Here is a 16230-nt window from a genome sequence, read left to right on the forward strand (position 1 = left end):
TTAGCCTGGATGTTCCACACACAGCCCCAGCATTTACTGTCATCTCCTCCAACATCATCTAAGTTCCATGTCTGCTTCTTTTCCTTAGTAGCATATTCCCACTGGGAACCCACTAAGCATTCCAAAGAAATTTTTACCAAATAAATGCATTTACTTATAGTAAACATAACCCTAGCTTTGACACGTTCTCTTAGAATGTTTTTAAAAACATCAAATTTTTGATCGCTACTTAAGTGATGACATATATTTTAAGGAGAAAGAGGAACTGTGATCAGATGTTCCACAAAGTTAATCTGAGGATCAGTTTTTACTTTGACATATGAAATAAAGACTCTCACTTTCCCATAATCGTGACAGGAAGTCAGGTCTCTGGCACTACGTCCCTCACATAAAGCACAGCTGAGAGCTGCCTGGGTTGACCCAGCAGGCCAGGTCTTTTCAGCCCTCCTACCCCTGTCTTCTCCTACTGGTGTCAAGGTTTGCCCCTCATTCCTCTGGAAGCCACAACAATGGCCGCTGACCTTGCAGTTCTGATGCGCAGGGAAGACAAGATTCCCCTGCTAGGCACTGACCCTCCCTGGTCCACTGAGGTCCTGCTGGATAGGAGGCTCGCGCAGCCAGATGTGCACCTAAAGGGAGCCAGGTGGTCCCTCACTCGCTCCAGAACTCCCGCGCTACTCCACTGTTCGCTGTTCCCGGCCGGCCGGAGGAAGCCGGCCGGGTTCAACCCCCTGCCCCGCCAGCCCAAAGTCCAAGCGCGCCTCCGAAGCCTTGGCTTCTTCGGAGCCGTGAGCGCTGCGTATGCAGAAGGGATCCCGGCTCTTCTTTCTGGAGGGGCGGGCTTTGCACGGGACGTGCCCGCAGTTTTCTGCGCCCCGTGCGCTCCTGGGGAGAGCTCTGGCTCCCGGCCCAATTTGCGCGCCTGCCCGCCCGCTTCCCAGCTGGGTTTCGCGTGGTCAAGCTGGTAGGCGGGCGGAGAGCGGGTTTGACCCGGGGCACCCCACTCCCGGTCGGGCACCCGCGGGAGTGGACGGCCAGACGGGCTGGTTCGAGAGGTTCCGAGCAGGAACTCTGGGTGCCCACCCTGGGCGGCCGCCCTGCCCCGCGCGGCCTGGGCGCCCGTCCACCCGTCCATCCGTCCGTCTGTCTCTCGGTGCGGCGACCGGTCTAGGGCGCGGGGCCGGGAGGCCGGGGTGGGGGCCGGGGAGGCTCCGTCCGCGCCGCCCCCACCCGCAGGCCAATCCGAGGCGGCTGGCGGCGCGGCTGCGCGGGCGCGGTCCGGGATAAGAGGCCAGGTGAGCCTACCTGCTCCGCGGGCTGGGCGCGAGGCTGCGAGGAGCAAACGGCACTCGCGGCGGTCCGACGGCACGTCGGTCAGCAGGAAGAGCTGGGCCGTTCTGTTCAGGTGAGCCAGGGTCCTGACTGCTCCGGGGCCACAGGGTCGGCGCACGCCGCGCAGACCCGGGGCATTCCAGCCCTCCTTCCTTCTTGGGGACTCAGGCCCTAGGAGGCTGCCTGCGGAGAGCTGACTAGCCTGGAGAGGCCGCTCTGGGGGCTGGGGAGGCGTTCCGGAGGTAAATGCCCAAGTCTCGCTTCTGAGCCGCCCCTGACTGCCTGTCTTTCTCTGGAGAGTCTGAGAGGCCCATCCCGGGGGGAGGCGGCCTCAGTGCCCTGAAGGGTCAGTGAGTAGGCCCAGCGGGCAGGTGCCCTCCCAGGGATGAGGCTCAGGCTCTGGGCGCAGCGTTTTGGGGGTGCTGTCGGGGCTGGGAAACCTCACGCTTGGCACTCTCCACATCTGCGCTTCAGTCTTCACTCAGGAGCGGAGCCTTTAAAGGGTCCGGGGCCTGGGTGTCTCGTCCTTGTCTGCTGGACATCTAGTCAGGGTGAGAAGCCTGGGGGTGGGTGTCGAGGAGGGACCACCCTCATGCAATTGGTGACCCCTGAACTCCTCTTGGGGTGCCCCCAAGAGCATCTCCTGACCCCTCTTCCACCCCCAGGAGACTGAGGGCCATGTAGTGGATGGGCAGGAGCTGGGCCCCTACTCCTTGACCTGAAGGCTCTGGCTGGTAGAAGTTGGCCCCAGGCGGGCGTTTGGGGGTGAGGCCAGTCTGCCTCTGCAGGTGTGGGCAGCCCCTCCCAGGCCCTCCCATCAGGACCTTGACCCTCCCCTCCCCTCACCCCCAAGGGCTCCAAGCTCCAGGGACCCCCATGGCAGCACCCTCCCAGGGCTGGGGTCCCCCTGGACTCTGTCCTCACTGCTGTGCAGAGGCCTGTGGGGTCTGGAGAGGGGGAGGATACGTCCTAAGAAAGGAGGCGCTTGGTGCTCTGGCCAGGGCCCCGGCATCTCAGAGGCCAGTCACACCCAGGGAGGGTCTGTGCAGAGGGTGGGGCTGGCCGTCAAGGCCTTGGACTCTGCATGTGGGTCTGATGCAGGAGTGTCTGTGCTTCCAGGCGGGGCCTGTCTGTGTTCCGGTATATGTGCACACGCTCATGTGGGCCCTGCGCAGTGTGGACAAGTCTGGGTGGCTGGGAGGTTCTGGTGTTGTCGTTTGGGCCTTGGGTGTCTGCGTCCGCTCAGATGTCCACTGAGGGCGATGGAGCGGGGCCTGGACTTCGCTGGCCCTCTGCTCAGAGGCCTGGGCTCCTGTGGCTGCAGGGGTGGGATGGAGTGCCCTGAGGAGCCCGCCCTGCCTCCCCAGCGCCCTGGGCAGCCGCAGGTGTTGCCAGTGGTCACCTAGGAGGCAGCTGGAGCCGGGACCCTCCGCCCCACTCCCGGGAACAAGCCCCAGCTGGCAGAGGGAAGGGCTGTGAGTCACTGTCAACTGAGCTTCCCAGGTGAGGGTGGGGGGCGCTGAGGAGGGGGCGAGGAGCGTGGCTCCAGGCAGGGCCCAGGTGGGCAGTGGAGGGCCAGCGGGACCCCCATCCTTGGCACCAGGTCGAAATGCAGACGCCCAGCCCTGGACGGGAGCCTGGTGCCCTGCCCTCTCCTCCCCACGAGGAAGGGCGGGCCTGTCCGTGGGGGTCGAGGATGGGTCAGGTGCCCAGGACAGAGCAGCGGGGGGTTAATCATTTCCCCTCCTGGCCTCCTGCAGCCCTGCCACCTCCCAAGCCAGCTGGTTCTCCCTAGCACCTCTCCCTAGACCGTCAGGGATGGAGGGGACCTCACTGACCATGCACAGCGGCCCCTCGCATGGGGAGGCCTGCTCCCCTCGGGCAGCACACTGGCCCCAGGTCGCAAGGCCTGCTGTCAAGCCTGAACCCCCTCTTCCCCTCCCGAGGTCTGCACATCCTGCCCTTTGAGCCTGGGGCAGCCTCCACGCCCTCCCCTGCTAACCCTCCCCAGGCAGCTGAGCCCTCACCTGTCGAACAGTGGACTTCTGGTGCGATTCCCTTAGGAAGGAAGGGTTCTGCTGGTCAACCTGCCTGCAGGGACACCCCTGCCCTCAGCTACTGACCAAGGGCAGGGCAGACTCAGAAAGAAGGGCCTGGGGGACGGAGCTGAACCTGCTCTCCCCTGCACAGCAGGCAGGGAGTTTCCTGTACCACAGAAGGGAACAGGAGATCCCTTCCTCTAAGGATGGTCATGGGGGCTGACAGGCCTGCCTGGAATGGAGTGGGCCATGTGTCCCGATGCCGGCTAGGTGCTGAGGGCAGGGGCAGGCGGGGGCGGCTGCTGGGGCTTCAGCTTCAGCTGGTGGCCGTGGCTGGGACCCCCGGGTGTCGGCGTGCACCGACCCTGGCGCTCTAAACAACAAGCTGTTGGCTGCTGGGTCTCCCCAAACAAGCTTCCCCAGGCTGCGCCAGAGCTCAAGCCGGGCTGGAGAGTCCCACACCTTCCAGCCCTTCCCAGGCACCTCACTCCCTCTGACTGCTCAGCTCTTGGGCTCCTGAGAATGTGGAGCCTCCCAGGGCTTCCTTCCTGGCACTGGGCCTTGTGGTTAACAGGCTGACCTGGCTGGGAACCTCCGCTCCTTCTTTTACTGGACATCCTGCCTTGGGTACCTTGTTGATCCTGCGAGCCTTGGAAGCCTCATCTGCAGAATGGAGGTGAACCCTCATTCCTCGAGGTTGTGGGGGCCTCTTGTCAATGGTGCTTGTGAGCACCCGGTGTTGTCTAGGCACATCAGAGCCCTCACTGCTTCCTTTCTTTATTGGTTTACTGGTCACTGTATTCACCACCACGTGTGCTTCTGAGTGCTGAGCACTGCTCTGGGCCCTTTGTTGTTGTTCACTCCCTCAGTCATGTCTTTGCGACCCCATGGACTGCAGCACACCAGGCCTCCCTGTCCATCACCATCTCCCAGAGTTTGCCCAAACTCATGTCCATTGAGTGGGTGATGACATCCAACCAACTCATCCTCTGTCGTTCCCTTCTCCTCCCGACTTCAATCTTTCTCAGCATCAGGATATTTTTCAATAAGTTGGCTCTTCCCATCAGGTGGCCAAATTATTGGAGCTTCAGCTTCAACATCGGTCCTTCCAATGAATATTCAGGGTTGATTTCCTTCAGGCTGGACTGGTCTGATTTCCTTGCAGTCCAAGAGACTCTCAAGAGTCTTCTCCAGCACCATAATTCAAAGGCATCAATTTTTTGGTGCTCAGCCTTCTTTATGGTCCAACTCTCACATCCATGCATGACTACTGGAAAAATCGTAACTTTGACTACATGGACCTTTGTTGGCAAAGTGATGTCTTTGTTTTTCAGTGCACTATCAAGGTTTGTTATAGACTTCCTTTTAAGGAGCAAGCATCTTTTAATTTCATGGCTGCAGTCACCATCCACCGTGATTTTTGGAGCCCAGAAATTAAAATCTGTCATTCCTTCCACCTTTTCCCCATCTGTTTGCCATGAAGTGATGAGACTGGATGCCGTGATTTTAGTCTTTTGAATGTTGAGTTTTAAGCCAGTTTTTTCACTCTCCTCTTTCACTTTCATCAAGAGGCTCTTTAGTTCCTCTTCACTTTCTGCCACAAGGGTGGTGTCATCTGCATATGTGAGGTTATTGATATTTCTCCCGGAAATCTTGATTCCAGCTTGGGATTCATTCAGCTTCATTTTGCATGATGTGCTCTGCATATAAGTTATTATAGTCTGCATATGAGTTATTATAAGGGTGGTAATATACAGCCTTAATGTACTGCTTTCCCAATTTTGAACCAGTCCTTTGTTCCATGTAAGGTTGTAACTGTTGCTTCTTGACCTGCATACATATTTCTCAGGAGGCAAGTAAGGTGGTCTGGCATTCCCATCTCTTAAAGAATTTTCCAGTTTGTTGTGATCCACAGAGTCAAAGACTTTAGCATAGTCAATGAAGTAGAAGTAGATGTTTTTCTCGAATTCCCTTGCTTTCTCTATGATCCAGAGGATGTTGGCAATTTGATCTCTGGTTCCTCTGCCTTTTCTAAACCCAGTTTCACAATCTGGAAGTTCACAGTTCACGTCCTGTTGAAGCCTAACTTCGAGGATTTTGAGCATAACTCTAGCAGCACGTGAAATGAATGCAATTATCTAGAAGTTTGAACTTTCTTTGGCACTGCCCTGTGCCTTTGGGTACCGTATATTCATTCCTGGGGTGTCACCCACCCCCCCCTCCCCCGGGAGCCTGACCTCCGCCCCTCCTGTCCTTCTCTCCCTCTCCTGCTCTTTAGCGGGGTAGCTCTCTGTTTGGTGGAGATAACATTTCTCTTGCACTGGGGGCTGTGGTTGGTGGGTGACCATGTCACCGAGGTGAGCAGTGGGGTCTTGATATACAGCTGGGGGTCACTCGAGGATGCCTGGGCTGACACCCTCCAGCAAGGAGCTGCCTGGGGTGAGTCACTTCCCCGAGACTAGGCTCTGACAGATCACACGCTCCCTGACCCAGGTTCCACCGACAAACCAGCAGCTCCCCTAGGGCTGAGTGGCCTGTGTGGGAACAGGCTTGCTCAGGCCCAGGGAATCCTGGGCGTTCCATCCCTACCTGGCCACAGGTGTGGGGGGGAGTCCCAGCTCTGTGGGCCAGTCTCCCTGTGGGGAGTGGCCCCTCATCTCTGCAGGGCATAGCCAACCCCAAACTGTGGACTCGAGGGAGGGTCCACAGGGGTAGGGCTGACTATGTGGACCCAGAGGAAGCCACATCCCGGGGCCTTTCTCACCTGGACAAGGGCATCGGGGCCTGGTTGGAGGAGCCGTGGGTTCCTGTGGAGTGAGTGAGGGCGGAGGCCTGGGGCGGTCCAGTTTTCACTCTGTGATCAAGGCCGTGGGGTCTGGGCTGGAGCCCTTCCCACCTACTTGGGGGGAGATGAGCCCTGACAGGCAGGGGGCTGTCTGAACTGTCAGCGAGCCTGACGGCCAGGCGTGGGCAGGCTGCTGGTGTGGGGCCTAGGGCTTGCTGCCCCTTCATGCTCCTGCGTGAGGCAGAGATCTGGTGACCCTTTGAGGAGGAGCGCCGTGCCCCCACACCTGGCGCCACGTTTGGTGGCATGCGTGTTCTGGGCACCGTCGTGGATGTGCCCTGTCCCGTCGCCTTTTCTCTCCCCACAGGGCAACCTCTCCACATTTTCTTTGCAAATCTCTGATACCCTCTCCCCTCTGCCTCATCTGTCCATCTTTAAGAAGGACACTTAAGGTGTGCACATTTACTATAGGTAAATCACACCTCAATTAAACCAGTCTCTGTGTCCACGTCCTCCCGCAGGTGTGGTCCTGTCTTAGTGGCTTGGCTTCGTGTTAACCCTTCTCAGATGCTGGGCGTCACCAGCTCCTCCTTCTGAAGCCCCCTTGTCCTTTCTTGTCCAGTCGGGCCCTTTCTAAGGGTCTGGGAGCCTCTTTGCCCAGCACTGCCCCTGGTGGTCTTGCCCTTCCAGCGGTCCGGCCAGGCTGGCACCTCCCTCCTCCCCTCCATCCTCCGTTGCCGAGTGTCCCGTCTTCTTTGCTTTGCTCCCTCTTCACGTCCTCCCGCCCCCCACCACCCACCACTGCTGCAGATATCTCACTGAATCTCTCCCTCCCTGATGGCTCCCAGCCTTCTAAAAGCATCACCAGGAGCTGCTCAAGCCAGTTTTCCTTCATTATTTTCATTTCCTCGCTGGCCCCCATCCCCATCCGGCCCCTCAGCAAACCCAGTGGACTCTGCCTTCAAAATCTGTCCTGAACCCATCACTTAAGTCTCCTAGCGGCTCCCCACACACGAAGTGAATCCGTGTCTCCCTTGGTCCCCAAGCCCCCGCCCTGGCACCCCTTCTGCTGAGTCCAGCGTCCCCCCTGGCACATCCCAGCCAGGCTTGGGCATACGCTCCACCAGCAGACCCATCTCCTTGGAGCTCTGTCCCCTCCGGGGTTGCCGCCCCTCGTCCTTGGTCACTCCTGGCCTTTTGTTCACAAGTGGGTTCCATGCACATTGTCCGATTCCCTGATCCAGACATGTGCCCCAAAGAGAGGGAGCCCTGGAACACGCTTGTGTGTAGAACCTGCTCAAAAATGTGAGTTTACTAAATACCGGGTCAGCGAACGTGACACTGGGCCTGAATGAAGAGGTCAGGGCCGTGGTGTGGCTCCTGCCCCTTCTAGGGAGGAGGACTGGGAAGGTGCAGGCAAGTGACCCCCCTTAGGTGGGAGGATCAAGCAGGCTGTCTGACCTGGTCCTGCAGAAGTCTCCCCAGGGGCCGGGGCCTCTTTCCTTTAGGAAGCTTCTTAGATAAGTTTTATATGTCATTCAGTTGATACAATTTGTGGGATTTTCCCCTGGAAACATGCCTGCTCCTCCCGTGATCCTCTTCCCGTGGTTGCATGTGAGGCTCTGTAGAGGCGGACGAGGCAGGAACAGGGCAGTGGAGAGGCTGGGGAGCAGGTTTGGGCGCTGACCAGGCAGGGGCCTTACTCCCCTGCAGTGATGCTGGGAGGCGAGAAGGCGGCTTTCCCTGGACCCTTCTGATCGGGGTCCAGACAGCGCTGGACGGGTACCCCCGGCCCACTCGGCCCGGAGCTTCTGCAGCCCTGGGGGAAGCTCCGCCTCCCTCCCTGCGGGCTCCGTCCCCGGCCCTCTCCCTGTGCGCCCCGCCTCCGGCCTCCAGGCTGTCCAGTCCCCCCTCTGAAGTCCAGCCCAGCTCAGTCTCTCTGTGGCCATCCAGTCACAGCCCTTCCCCTCCCGGTGCAGAGTGGGTCTCACTTCCCTTTCTCGGTGTTTGGCGGGTGGATCTGTGAGCCCACAGTTTCCAGTGGGAGGCTGGCCCAGCTTGCTTCCTCAGAGATTCTTTCCTCTTTGGCTAGAATGGGGGTAGGGGGTTGGGGGGAGGTAGATGCGCAGGCAGGTGGGTGAGCATGACCCGTGGGAGGGTGGGGCGGGGTGCTGTGGGGACACAGGGCTGGAGGCAGGATGGTGGAAGGCGGGGTCTGGGGTGGCTATGAGAGTGACCGGTGTGAGAATGCCTGTGAGTGTCTATGGCTGGGAGAGTGACCTGTGTGACAGTGCCTGTGAGTGACTATGGCTCGGAGAGTGACTGCTGTGAGAGTGCCTTGGCTGGGAGAGTGACCGCTGTGAAAGTGCCTGTGAGTGACTATGGCTCGGAGAGTGACCGCTGTGAGAGTGAGTGACTATGGCTCGGAGAGTGACCACTGTGAGAGTGAGTTACTATGGCTCGGAGAGTGACCGGTGTGAGAGTGCCTCTGAGTGACTATGGCTCGGAGAGTGACCGCTGTGAGAGTGAGTTACTATGGCTGGGAGAGTGACCGCTGTGAGAGTGACTGTGAATGACTATGGCTCAGACAGTGACCGGTGTGAGAGTGACTGTGAGTGACTATGGCTCAGAAAGTGACCAGTGTGAGAATGTCTGTGAGTGACTATGGGTGTGAGAGTGCTTGTGAGTGACTATGGGTGTGAGAGTGACCTGTGTGAGAGTGACTGTGAGTGACTATGGCTTGGAGAGTAACCGGTGTGAGAGTGACTGTGAGTGACTATGGCTTGGAGAGTAACCGGTGTGAGAGTGACTGTGAGTGACTACGGGTGGGAGAGTGACCAGTGTGAGAGTGACTGTGAGTGACTGTGGCTGGGAGAGTGACCGGGGGCCAGAAGTGGGCTGTGCCCTCACTCTCGCACATGGGAAGGCTGGTTTTTGGAGGTGTAGGAGGCTGACAGAGTGCCTAGGCGCTGAGGGAAGCGATACTGTATTCCCCTTTGGAGATGGCTGGTTCATCTGCGAGTCTGTCTGGCGGGCTGGGCAGCCTGATGTCGATGGGGGACGCTCTGGGCTTCACCCCGAGGCCGGGCTGACCCCCGTCCCCTGCAGCCTGGCCCGGCAGTGGACCCTGGGGGACGAGGAGGAACAGGAGCGAAAACACTGGTGGTGATACCAGAACCTGAGCTTTGCTGCGGACGACGAGGAGGACCCGGCCGCCGAGAGGTGCGGGTGGGAGACGGGACCCGGTTCCGGTGAGGATGGACCAGCGACCTGCCCGAGGAGCAAGCTGACCTTCTGCAGGCCCCACCCTGTTCAGGACAGCAGTCAGGACTGGTGTGCGTGAGCCGGGCCACTCTTGCTGGGTATTTTATAAGCATAAGAGCCTTCCACGCTTCTGAGAGAGGGTCTCAACCCGCCTAACGGGTGGGCAGCGGTTGGAGAGTGCGCTGATCATGTGCCAGGGCAGGGCCTGGGGGTCGTCGGGCCCTGGGCCGACCATGCCCCTTTAGCCCAGCCCCTTCCCGCTAGCAGACCCCGTGTCTCTGACAGGAAGGAGGCGCCGCTGGTCTGAGCACCAGCCATGAGGCTGAGCACCCCAACACGCCTGTCCTTGGGGATGGGGCCCACTCGGAGGACAAGTCTCCTCTCGCCTCCGAACAAGCCCAGTTTGCAGATCTGGCAGCGGGCTGAGCCAGCAAATGAACTCACCCGAGCCATGGGCAGGCAGGTGGAGGCGCAGGAGGCGCCCCTCTACTGGAGGCCAGGTTTGGGGCGGCCTCGTGTGCTGCTCCCAGGCTCCTGGAGAGGGGGCCGCGGGACGTGCGGCCTATGCTGCACCCACGTGGCCGAGGAGGTGCAGAGGCCTGGGTGCCACTCCCAGCTCCCTGCCCGTCGCTGTGTGGCTCGGGCCAGCTCCCTGCTTGTCTCTGCTCCTCATCTGTAAGGGGCACGGCCTGACACAGAAGCGGTGTTTGTTGTACATGGAGTGGTTGCACCTTACAGGCGTTTATTATTTTTTTTTAAAGCCTCTTGTGCTTTGTTCAGATGCTACTTCGGAAGCCTGAAGGAAAAGCAATCCTGATTTAAGGGACGGTGGCTCAAGGTGGGGGCGAGGGCACCAGGCGGCCCCAAGGCGTCCCCCTGGGTCACGTGCGCCAGGGGTCTCTCCCGCCTCTCACTGTCTTCCACCCATCTCCCTTCCGATTCAGACTGCCAAGCATGGAGGAAGCAGAGGGGCCCTGGCCACTGGCCCCAGGCTCCAGAGATGAGGAGGATGTCCGGGCCATCCTCAGGATGCCACAGGAGCGGAGGCAGAGGCAGCGGGAGGCCCCCGACCCGGAGCCGCCGGGGGCGGAGGAGGAGGCCAGGGAGCCACCCCTGTTGCCCGAGGAGCAGGTGCAGTCGCCGCCTGACCAAAGACTGAGCCCCGAGCGCGGCTTCGCGGGGGAGGGAGGCCTGGTGGTCAGGGCGCCTGCGGGCAGCAGGACGCGGGGCTCTGAGAAGCCATCTGCTGCGAGGAAGACCCTTGAGCCTGCAGCGAGCCTGGACCCTGAGACCCTCAGCCCCAGTAAATGGTCCGTGTCCCAGAAGATCGCGGTGCTGGAGGAGAGAGCCGGCTCTGGAAAGAGGGTGGTTCCAGACAAAACCAGCGTCTCGGAGAAGAGATTAGTGTCTGAGAACCCCAGCTCCAGTAAATGGTCCGTGTCCCAGAAGATCGCATTGCTGGAGGAGAGAGCCGGCTCTGGAAAGAGGGCGGTTCCAGACAAAACCAGCATCTTGGAGAAGAGACTAGTGTCTGAGAAAGCTGCCATCTTTGAGAAGACCCCGGCCCCAGAGACGCAGCCGGTCCCAGGCAGGGCCGTGGCCCCAGCGTGGCCCCAGGCCCGGGAGCAGCCAGCCTCAGCGGAGTGCCCATCCAGCCCCGTGGGGCAGCGGAGGGCTGGGCCTGAGAAACTCGAGTCCATGGTGGGGACTCTGCCCGGGGCTGGTGGCTTCCCAGCTGTCACTCTGCAGGTGTGTGGTGCCCCCCCTGCCCACCCTCCTGTCCTCCTTGGGTCTCTGGCTGCCTCCCCATCTCCTGTCCTCATGGGCATCTCTGGCTGCCACCCCTCAGTCCTTCCGGCGACTCTGGCTGCCTCCCTGTCTCCTGTCCTCCCACCTCCACGCTGGCCGCAGCTGTGTCTCCTCTCCCTGCCTGCTCCACCGCCCGCAGGACAGGGGACTGAGCTGGGGTCTCACCTGGCGCCCACACCACACCCTCATACCAGGCCCAGACTCCAGGGAAGCCTTAGATGCTTCTAGAAGGCCCCTGCCCCCGGAAGCCCTGTCCAGTCGCCGGGCCCTGGGCCTATGGCTGCACCCCCACAGCCCAGGCAGAGGGCAGGAGCGGAGGACTGGCCTGCTGCCCCTTCCTCGTGGCTCCTGGGGTGAGCCAGGCCCGTGGGGGCTCTGGGCTGCCCGTCCTCCAGCGTGACTCGCCCCCTGCTTGGTCCAGGTGAGGACCCCCAGCACGGAGGCCGAGGCCTCCTTGCCCACACGGGCCTCACGCACCTTCAACAGGGCCATGCAGTGCTCCAGCCCCTGCACCGTCTCCTTCTGGGTCAGCCTGGCTGCTGTGGTCCCCTCCCCGCAGGGCTCGGGGCAGTGGGGAGGCAGGCAGGAGGGACCCCGAGATCTGGGAGCCTCATGGCGGGGCTGCTGACCTGGCTTGATGGGAGGGGCTGTGCCGCAGGCCCGAGGCGGGCCTTTCATGGGGGTGTGGCTGGGGTCTGCACAGGGAGGTGGGAGACCCCTGGACGGGCTGTGTTCTGACAGCTGAGTCCTCCCTGGCAGAGGCCGTGGCTGCCAGGGAGCCTGCTCACTGGCATCTTCCTTCTCCTTCCAGATGAGCCCCCAGAGAGACAGCTCAGAGGCGGCCTTAACCAGCAGGTCGGGGCCTGGGGGACCTGGGGCTCGTCTGCGCGGGGCTGAGGCCCGAGGTGGAGCAAGGGGAGGGTCTGGCTGCTTGGAGGGGGTGGGTGGTAGGGGCCGTCGTGAGCCAAGGGGTGCCCAGGGAGAGGGGTGGTTGCGCCAGGGTCAGGAGCACTGCACCCCGCCCCCCCCCAGGGCCCAGGAGCCCCCGGAGGGCTGTGCGTTTGAGTCAAGCATTGGGGATTTCATGCACACAGGCCACACCATCTGCCCCAGGACTGTCTCTGAGGCCAGCGGTTCTGAGCGAGACTGAGGGGGGCATGGAGCACACAGTGGATGAGAGAGTCTCTGCCCTTGCATCAGACTGAGACATGCAGGAACCAGTGGGCACGGAGATGCTGTAGCTTCCGAACAGGAACCGAGGGCCGGAGCCCCTTGCGGCCAGGAGAGCTGAGCCTGCGAGAGAGCAGGGCGAGGGCACAGGGCAACGGAGGGACTTGAGGTGGAGAGAGCGTGGAGAGGGCATGGCGTGTCAGGGGGGCATGAGGTTAGGAGAGCTCTGTGTGAGAGCAGGGCGAGGGCACGGGGCGGCGGGCGTCAGGGGGCATGAGGTGGAGAGAGCTCTCCAGGCAGCTCTTACGGAGGGTTGGTGAGTGGACGGGTCTGGAGCGGGGCCCAAGTGGAGGCCGGCCAGCCGCAGGGGGAGCAGGGTAGGGGCGACGGGATCAGGAGGGCGTCAGGCCCAGGTTGTGAGGCTTTCACGCTGCCTGCACCTGAGGGCAGGGTGGGGTTGATCTGGGATGGGGTTGACCTGGGATAGGGGAGCCTGGGGGCCAGGGACGTGGAAGGTGGAGACAGGGGAGCAGCGTCTGAGGCGGGACTGACACCCCAGGGCAGGGAAGGCAGCTGTTTCTGGCCTGGGGGGCCCTGCCGAATGGACCATTCTCGGGAGGACAGGGGAGCCCCCAGAGTCTGTATCTGAGGCCGCATTCTCTTTGCCAGAGTGAGGTGGGGTGCAGGGGCAGGCCCAGTGTTCCGTGGGGCGGGCAGGGCCTCACCTGCTGTGTCTCGCCCTGTTTTCCTGCCCTGTACCACCAGCGTGAAGCTCCCGGCCAGCTCGGTCAAATTAGGCTCGAAGCTGGAGCAATACCTCTTAGCCATACAGGTGAGCAGGCCAGTCCCTGGAGTGTGCTGGGCGTGCTGGGGGCCTCACCATCAGGGGTCAGTGGCCTGTGCTCTCTGCTCCCAGAGATCAGAGTCCGCCAAGTATGCAAGCCCATCCCGCACTGAGTTCCTTGTGGCTCCTGTGGATGTCGCCAGCAAGCGCCACCTCTTCGAGAAAGGGCTGGTGGGCCAGAGTCGAAAAGGCCCAGCCTCCAGCCGCAAGGTGAGAGGCTCTGGCCTGCCAGGTGTCTGCAGACCGCTGAGCCTGGGATCTGCAGAGCTGGAGCCTGGGTGCTGCGGGACAGCTCCGGTTTTCCTGCGTACGTCTGGCGGACTCTAGGGCCAGGCCATTCCTGTCGCTGAGCCCCACCCCAGCTGTGCACACAGCTCCAGGGGATGGTCCCCTGGCCTGAGCCGCACAGATGTGGTGAGGGCGGACCCTCTGGAGCCGCCAGCCCGGCCCCAAGGTAGGAGCTCTGTTTCAGGAGAACTTGCAGCTCTCAGGAGTGGTAAAGTCGCGGCTCAACCTGTGGATCAGCAGGACCCAGGAGTCAGCACAGCAGGGTCCTCAGGTACCGCGCCCCCCTGCCCCCCCCTCGGCGGTCTCCCTGCAGGCCCTCTCGCAAAACAGAATGACCCGTCAGGGGAGGGATAGCCCTGAGCGCAGTGGAGGTGCTCTGCACACGGGTCTCTGCACACGGAACGGCCGTGGAGAAGCCTGCGGGTCAGAGCTCAGAGAGGAGGAGAGCCTGGGATCCTCCCCCGGGAAGGGGTGGGCCCAGGGGCTCTGCGCCAGCCTGAGCCCCATCTCAGTCCCAATGCCACAACCAAGAGACGCAGAGGGAGTCGGCAGCTGGCAGGAGGTCCCAGTGGAGGAAGAAGCCAGAGCCCCCACTGGGTGCTGAGGTGAGCGGGGGCCCAGGGGCTGGCTGGTAGGTGCCCACTCCTCCATCGCAGGCCGGGGGCTCTGGCCCAGTGTGGGGGGGGGCTGGGAAAGAGAGGGCGTCCCTGTCCCGCCCCAGGAACCCCCTCGTCCTAACAGTCCTCAGTCCCGCAGGTGTGAGAAGCCAGTCTCGGGTCAGCAGCTGCACTGGTCCCCTTTCCCACCCACTTTCTGCCCTGGACCCAGGAGAACTCTTTCCCGCCCATCTGGGGCAGGCGTGCCTGGCACCTTGTCCAGCTGCGGGCACCGCGCATCTGCACACAGCCTCGCCACCCCTTCCACGATGATTGCTGCTCCTCCGGGGCTGTCGGATCACACCACTGTCTCCGTGCACCTCCCACAGGCTGGCCTGCCCCCATCTCTGGGCCTCCTGGCCGGGCTGGAGGAGCTGCGCTGACTCCTCCAAGTCCCTGCTTCACTCCCCTTCACGTCCCACCTGCTGCTCTGTCCAAGCCATCCTGTGCCTCCTCCCCACTCTCAGGAAAGAGCTGATAAACTCATTCACTCTCAGGTGTGACCAATAATAACTTAAAAATCATTCCTTCTGGAGGCTTTGCTTTTCAGTGGAGACTAAAAGGTGTGGGGAGAATGTTTTGGCTGCAGGGTCCCAAGGGGGGCAGTCATTAGTCTGCCAGCAGCCTCTGCTGCCACAGCCCAGCACACCTGCCCCCCAAACCCGGTTCTCCGTTCCCCTGCCCTCCTGGACCGGGCGAGCTCGGGGGACGCTGAGCTGAGTCTAGACCAAGCAGCCAGGGCCAGCCTGGTGCCGCCAGCCCTGCATGCTGTGTGTGGCTGAGGGTTTGTGTATGTGTGGGGCATATGTGTGTGTGCATGAGTGTGTGTGTGGTCCACACGCTTTCCCATCACTAGACTTATGTTAGAACCTGCTCTCAGGTGTCTGCTTGGGTTTCTCTGGGGTCAGCGACACCCCACACCCCCTTTGCCTCAGCCCCCCTGTGGGCCTGGTCCTGAGGGAGGCTCCCGACCTGCGTCCTGGGGCCAGGGACCGAAGGGCCTTGGGGCCCCACCTGTGACTGCAGACTGGCCCGCCTCCAGCAGGGGGTCTCCCATGGCGGTCTCGTGCCTGCCCGGACCTGGGGGCAGCAGGACCTGAAGGCCCTGGCCAGCCACCCCCACCCACTTCCACATGTCCAACCCCGGAGTTCCCGGACAGAGCCAGGGAGGGATGGGCTGGGCACCCCCAGAGAGGCAGGCTCCACTCAGCACTGCCCGCCAGGAACTCGGGTCAGCAAGCGACTGAAAGGTGCCACATGCTCGAGTGCTAAACTTGGGAAGGTCCCGGAGGGTGGGTTTGCCCAGCACAACAGAGCCCTCCCCCCAGCATGGGGGCCCGAGGGGTCTTGGCCCACCTGGCCCAGGGGGGTCTGGGCGTCTGGCGCTGCTGCTCCTGGGGGGAGCCCTCGGTGCCCATCGGGGCTGCCTGGGCAGGGTGTGGAGAGCAGCACCACGCCTCCCACCCCCTTGCACACACTCATCACACACACCAAGGCCCTGCACGCACCTTTCCTGGGGGTGCCCGCCTGACGGACCGCGGAGGGGACACCCTGCTCCCTCTGGGTGTGGCACACACCCTCCCGCATGCCGGGCCTCCTGCGGGTCCTCAGGGCTGCAGGCGCCATCTCTGAGTTCTCGCCCCTCCTCTGCTGTAAGCTCGGGGAGGTGACTTTAGCTCATGTGCAAGGGCAGGGCATCCGGAGCAGGCCAGCTGCAGCGGCTGGAGGGACGGCAGCCCGCACTCCGAGTCCATCCCTCATTAGCATGGTCCCTGGAGGCCACACACAGTCAGGCCATGGATGCCAGAAACCTTCCAGGCTTTTCCTGTGGGGCCTCAAGTGCCAGACCCCTCTCCAAGGCATCCACACAAGCAAATTCTGTCCCATTTGAAGGATTTTTGAGCTTACAAGGCGCCCACTGAAGTAGCTCAAGTTAAGGGAGGGTGTAGGAAAAGCAATTCATAAATTCCAGGAGAATTTGGGCCAGGACACAAAGCCCAGCTGGGTGCCCGAGCGCTAGACCAGGAGAGCGGGTGGCGGCCT

General features: G+C 61.7%; 1 protein-coding gene across 1 annotated transcript; it reads left to right on the forward strand.

The window, feature by feature from the left end:
* Window positions 1–509: 509 nt before the first annotated feature.
* LOC145539579 (ladinin-1-like) lies at window positions 510–14570 on the forward strand. Its single transcript, XM_081573645.1, is given in 12 exon segments — window positions 510–964; window positions 1172–1405; window positions 9265–9378; window positions 10365–10730; window positions 10848–11169; window positions 11651–11755; window positions 12041–12090; window positions 13165–13231; window positions 13316–13453; window positions 13716–13802; window positions 14044–14162; window positions 14360–14570. Coding segments are annotated over 12 exon segments (2268 nt in total).
* The last annotated feature ends 1660 nt before the right edge of the window (window positions 14571–16230 follow it).

The sequence above is a fragment of the Giraffa tippelskirchi genome, chromosome 2 (genome assembly GCF_054371585.1).
Source record: "Giraffa tippelskirchi isolate mGirTip1 chromosome 2, T2T-mGirTip1v1.2.pri, whole genome shotgun sequence".
NCBI classification, from domain to species: Eukaryota; Metazoa; Chordata; class Mammalia; order Artiodactyla; family Giraffidae; genus Giraffa; species Giraffa tippelskirchi.